Source organism: Enhydra lutris, unplaced genomic scaffold (genome assembly GCF_002288905.1).
Source record: "Enhydra lutris kenyoni isolate GAN:26980312 unplaced genomic scaffold, ASM228890v2 scaffoldscaffold11, whole genome shotgun sequence".
Taxonomy (NCBI): domain Eukaryota; kingdom Metazoa; phylum Chordata; class Mammalia; order Carnivora; family Mustelidae; genus Enhydra; species Enhydra lutris.
In genome coordinates, this window is record NW_019154095.1 from 3,105,995 (window position 1) to 3,111,994 (window position 6,000).

Below are 6,000 nucleotides of genomic sequence, written 5' to 3' on the forward strand. Positions count from 1 at the left end.
ATCACGAGATCACCAAGAGACAAAGCAGGTGCAGACAGATTCAGTAAACGACAGCTCAACCCCGCTTCATTCCTCCTTCCTAGCACCTTCCATTGCCCAAGATGACTCAGGACACTGTCGAGCCCTGCATGTGCATTACACGAAAGTAGAAATCATAACTATAGTAAGATAAATCTTCCGGTCACAGTACACTTTTTAAACTAATTTTTTATTTACCATTCCTATTCACACCTGCAACAATCCTTTGGGGCTGACAGGCACAAGACAGGCAGGCTTGTTGGAGTAAAGGGATGTCCCTTATTGTTTTAAATGCTCTTATACCACCCCCCAAAAGAGAATAGCTTTGCCTTTGAGTTAATTTAATGTCAAAAGCACAACACAAACGTGAAATGCTTTTGACTGATGATTCACAGGAAAGAGATCCTTAGCGCTTTGGGTCAAGAGCGTGCAGAGAAAGACGTGCATCCCTTCAACGTGCATCTCTTCACTTCTTAGAGAAAGGAGCCACAGGGAGTCAATACTGGTGATGGAATGAGCAGAATATTTGGAGAATGGCTCAGGCTGTCGGGGCCCCCAGTGAGTTGGGGGCCCACCCCATCTCCAGCCGGCACTCGGTGAGCTTTGCTTCCCTTGGGGCCTACAGCTTCTCCCATGTAGGAAGGTAACCTCCAAAGACAACTTGCCATGGCTCCCAAGGTCCCGGGCCAGCGTGCTCTCCCCGACCCTGCTGGAACATCTGGTATCCCAAAGCTAAAATGCTGATGTTCCGTTGTCTGTTTATTCCCCACTGATAGGGCTGCTGGAATTGTTGGGATAGAGAATCTCGACCCCGTGGCGCACTGAGAAGGGTCCTGCTTTGTTCACCGTCTCTAGGGAACTTAATAGGCTGGGCAGCCTCTTCTTTTTCCCCTTGCTGGCCATCCCCTAAAGCTCCCCCAGCCCCGAATCCTACTACATTGTCTGAATTGCAATAAATACTTCTTCAAAGACTGGAGGAAGAAGGCTCCCAGATAAACAGGCAGACACAGGAAAGCTGACGTGGATGAAATCTGAGTGAAAAATGGTTTTGTTGGGGCGCCTGGGTGGCTCAGCGGGTTAAGCCTCTGCCTTCGGCTCAGGTCATGATCTCAGGGTCCTGGGATCGAGCCCCGCATCGGGCTCTCTGCTCAGCAGGGAGCCTGCTTCCCCCTCTCTCTCTGCCTGCTTGTGATCTCTCTCTGTGTCAAATAAATAAATAAATAATCTAAAAAAAAAGAAAGAAAGAAAGAAAGAATAAATAAAAAAACAAAAATGGTTTTGCAGCATGAGTCTGACCCGTGTTATCGGATATACCCACGCGCACAGGCAGTGCCGTTAGGAGAATGAAAATATGAAGAAAAACACTTGTGAACATGTGATTCCAGACTTACAAGAACCTAAGGAGTGTGCTTGATTCCTAATCGTGAAAACACAAGTTTTTATTGAGAGAGCCTTTAAGTAGCTATCTTTGTGTACTGCTTTCTAACATAAACTGCTCGAGCTTTTCTCCAAAGCACTAAGAGGTATATTGATTGGCTTCTCTGATAATATCAAAGATATATAAACAGGGAAACATCAGTCTTTAGTGTTTGCTTTTGTATGGCTGTTCCACAGTCTTTTAATAAAAAAAGAATGATGCCCTTCGGCTCAGGATTTGCCAACAACAGCAGCGGGATGTGGCCACAGCCGTTCAATGGCTTGAGGAGCTTCCAGGAAAACAAGCAGCAGTTTCAGAAATAATAGGTTGAGCGGCCGTAAGTCACACTAGTATCCTTTGCCGTTAATCCACAAATCTGGCTATGCTGCTCGCTCACAGACGTCCCTGAGGTTGGCTATCCATCCCTTTAGAGGCACAGACATTTAAAACCTATAACCTGAAATTAAAGCAATATCCTGGCCACCAACTGCAAATCACTGAAAAGGCTAGAAGGAACTTCAGATACAATTCTTCTGCAAATTAAACTCAAGACAATTATCAATACATATTCTTGGACAGATCTCAACAGAGGTTTGTTAAGTAAGTTATTTAATTTTAATCTTGTCCCTCTCTAAAAATAACCTGAGTAAATCCATTCATCTCTTGGGAAGATTAGACCATTTAAAGGGTCTCCTAAATTCAGTTATTCTCTTTTTGTGCCAAGAATATTAAGAAACGAAAATACCATTAACAAAAATTAGAAAATTGAAAACCATATTTAGGATGAGCCAAATATGAGTTAGGTCACTAGCTTTCCAGATTTTTCCTGAAAATCCGAGGCTAGAATTCCATCCCCCCCACTCCAAAAGAAGGAACCTTTGGTAACACAGTAAGCCTGAGGCAGTAAGTAGCAGTCTTCCATAAAGGAGATTCTAGCTCATGTTGTATCTGAAATCTGCATCATGAGATCCAGTGATTCCATACTCTGGCATACAACTACCCCCACGTGTCTGCCATCTCTCCAGTTACATTTTCATCTCCGTGCTGAGAATAACGTCTAGCAGACAAGTCCTCAAAAATATTTGTTGACGTATTCTTTACAAGTACCTGTTTATTAGAAGACACCAGCTGAGAACTCTCTAACCGGCTTCTTTCTTTTTCTGTAGTTGTGTATACTAAGGAAACAGATCAGTGGCTTCTCTTGTCTGTCTGCAGCTGATTAAATGCCCAGCCAATCTTTGTTACGTTATGTCTCCCAAAGGGCATCTCAGTTTGATTCAGTTGGCTCTTTAGCTCTTCATTTATAGATTTGAGCTATCGAGAGGAAGTTCTAATAACACTTATGTCAAGGTAATATATAGTTTCCTGTTGCTCTCTTAAGAACAAATAGCGTTAAAAAAATAGGTGCATGACTTTAGATCTTTAATAGTGACCTAAGGGATTTTATAAGGCATTGCTGTGTTGCATTTATATTTTATATTTTGCACTTATTTAAAATTTTCTCTCATTTGCTATAGTGACACCGTTCTTAAATTACCTGTTATGGTAATAATAAAGCTACTTCACTTGTGGGTTACATTTCTTAACTCTGCAACATGCATTAGTTCATTTTGCTCCTTGCCACAGGCAGGGAAAGTTTATTATACGTATTTTATAGGCATGAAAACAGAGGTACAGAGTGGTAAAGTGACATCCCTCTGGGTCAGAGAGGTAGTTAATAGCAAAGCTAGAGCCAGAAACTCCATATTTGGCTTTCTGGCCCTGTTCCTATCCATTCTGTCACTGTTGACAAATTCTACTGCAGACCCATGCCCGGCTGTGAGCACGTGGTCAGTGTGGCAGCTGCAAACAACCCAGAGGTCAGGGTTCCACTGTGCAGGACACATACTCCTGTACAGGGATGAAATCTCTAAGAATTTGGCAAAAAAAATTAGTAACTATTTGGTGAGGGTGGCGTAATAGGGAACTTCATACATGGTGGCAGAAGAACAGAGGAGCTTCTACCAAGAAAGTTTTCGGGGGATTGCTGGAGAAGGATAACAATGTAAATGAAGTTACCCTTCTCTGAAATTCACATGCTGCAAACTTTCCTGAAGGCAAACAAAACAAGTGTGGCAAGGTACTTGTAGGGAGCTGTTTACTGCTCAGCTGCTTATAAATGCCAAGGGTGAGGTGGGGGGGTGGAGGCAAAGACCATCAATGAGAATAATGAGACTCCCTAAAAAAACATGCCGCATCCGTGTGTCACAGTAAGAAACAGACCCTGGAGAACAACGACTGGCTTTCAGTATCTGTCTATGCCCAGAGTGTTCTGGTCTCTGCATGTCAGCATATCACAGGCTGGCAAGGTGGGTTAAATCCTAAAGGATTTTACATACATGTACCTGTATCTTAGTCTTATCATTTATAATACAAGAATACTATTAACCCCTAACTTACAGGATTAAGGTAAAGACAAAATAAGATAATACGTATTAGGCATTTAGCCCAGCACATGTTATATGAGATACTCAATGACTATTAGCTCCAATATGACTAATGCTATTATTGTAATTATTATCATAAATCATGGGCCAGTAAAATGATTTTAATTATTAGTCCTAATAGTATATGACCTATAATAAGATGAGATAGAGACTTGTAGTGGTAGGGAATGATGTCCAATCTATGATAAATGATAAGAGCATATTCCCAATGCAGTCAGAATACGGCCCATGCATTGCTGAAGGCACAGACAGCATGTCCATCTACAGTATTTTTTTTCTTAAATGAGGGTTACCCCATAAGCAACTGTAAGTATAGAATGAGGGAGTGTAATAGCCAGTACTGTTTTTCTCTAGCAGAATAATAAGCTGAAGGTATTCGATAAGGAAAGGGTGAAGGTCTAGGCAGGGAGAGATGAAGCCCTTGAATAGTCCCCCACAGGGGACTACCTGGCCAGGCTCACAGACATCCCAGGGGTGGAGAAACGTTATAGACAAGACATTAACCAGGGAGAAGGGAACATAACAATTCACCTTGTCTGTCCTAAGTATAGAGGAGATATTTACACGGTACTTACAAATTCACCTGTTTTGTCTTAAATGTTAGAGATGGGATATTTACAAAGTTCCCTGGTCATTTAGAGTTTGACCCTAAAGGCCTGCAGCGCAGCGCATTCCGGACCCCTCTCACCCCAGAGAGCTTTTTTCTTTCCTTTCTGTTCTCACCTTCCCTTAATAAACCTGCACTTCGTTTCACCATTTTGTGTCTGCGAGATTCATTCCTCGCCTTCATGAGACGAGAACCCTGCAGCCCTCTCACAGTTTCAGGGGCAAGATCCCTCACAAACAAAAAGCAAGCCTGAGCATCGTACGAGTAAACCAAAAAAAGAAAAAGGTGAAACACTGCAGCATGACCTCCATTAAAGAAAGCGGTTTCCCGCTCAGGAGTGGCGGGCATCGGCGCGAGCCCCTAACACAGAAGGAAAAGCTGCGAAGACCTTTCCCTCCATGCTGACAAGCTTGACGCTTGACGAGTAAGGCTTCTCCCAGATCATGTTTTCAGTTTGTATCGCGTGGGTCTCATGGAAGTGACAAAAGTGTCCTGAAGGCCCAGCTTCAGGGAGCAGGTAAATGCATCTTGGGTAGAGACTGCAGGGCAGACCATGACTCCCCTCGCAAGCGCAGGGCAGGGATTCATGTGCTGATTTTTATACCAAGGCTGCGACTGTACTTTTCAGGACTCAACACTGAGAGCCACAGATACGCGGTCAGCTACCCCAGCACAATCACCCCCAACCTCTGCTGCTTTCAACACGTGGCCTTCCAGTCTGCAAGCGGTTTTTCAGGACTCATGGTGTTACTCTAGACGGCACTTGTACTTCCAAAAACACTGCAAAGGCAAGGTCAGAGGGAAGTAGGAGAGGCGAAGAAGGAGGGCTTGTTAAGAAACCACCGTTTCTGCTTTCTGCTCTTCTGTATATTGTAACTTTTTTTAATCACATGAGGGAAAAAAGTCAAAACAGATGAAATGCAATCCTGAATTAGTTCGCATGTGAAATCAGACTTGGACATCACTAGCTCAGCAAGAATCCACGCAGGCTGGCCCAGCTGTCTGCACGTGCTAGTGGAAAAGACACACTTCAGCCCATACTTACACGTACAAGACCGTCCTGGTATCGCCCACTTTGCCAGCATCGCCCACTGTAAGCGTGTCATAGCCTCGTTCTAGTTCAAACTCCTCAAAGGCAAGCTTGATGACCTGAATAAAGCAAAGATCCTTATTTAGCATCACAGGAACTTTCCATGACTTTAAATATGCAAATACCTAGTTGTAGTATAACCATGGACAATTGTATATTCTCTACTGCTACATTTGAGGACCCTCAGTTACAGAATTTTTTTTTAAAGATTTTTTTTATTTATTTGACAGACAGAGATCACAAGTAGGCAGAGAGGCAGGCAGAGAGAGAGAGGAGGAGGAAGCAGGCTCCCTGCAGAGCAGAGAGCCCGATGTGGGGCTCGATCCCAGGACCCCGGGATCATGACCCGAGCCGAAGGCAGAGGCTTTAACCCACTGTGCCA

General features: G+C 43.6%; 1 protein-coding gene across 1 annotated transcript in view; it reads right to left on the reverse strand.

Moving 5' to 3' along the window:
• LOC111144434 (CUB and Sushi multiple domains 1) overlaps window positions 1-6,000 on the reverse strand; it is a 1,720,260-nt gene that overhangs the window by 477,539 nt on the left and 1,236,721 nt on the right. Inside the window, exon 10 of the mRNA XM_022498737.1 lies at window positions 5,574-5,677. Within this exon, the coding sequence (XP_022354445.1) occupies window positions 5,574-5,677 (104 nt within the window). The remainder of the gene's footprint in view (window positions 1-5,573; window positions 5,678-6,000) is intronic.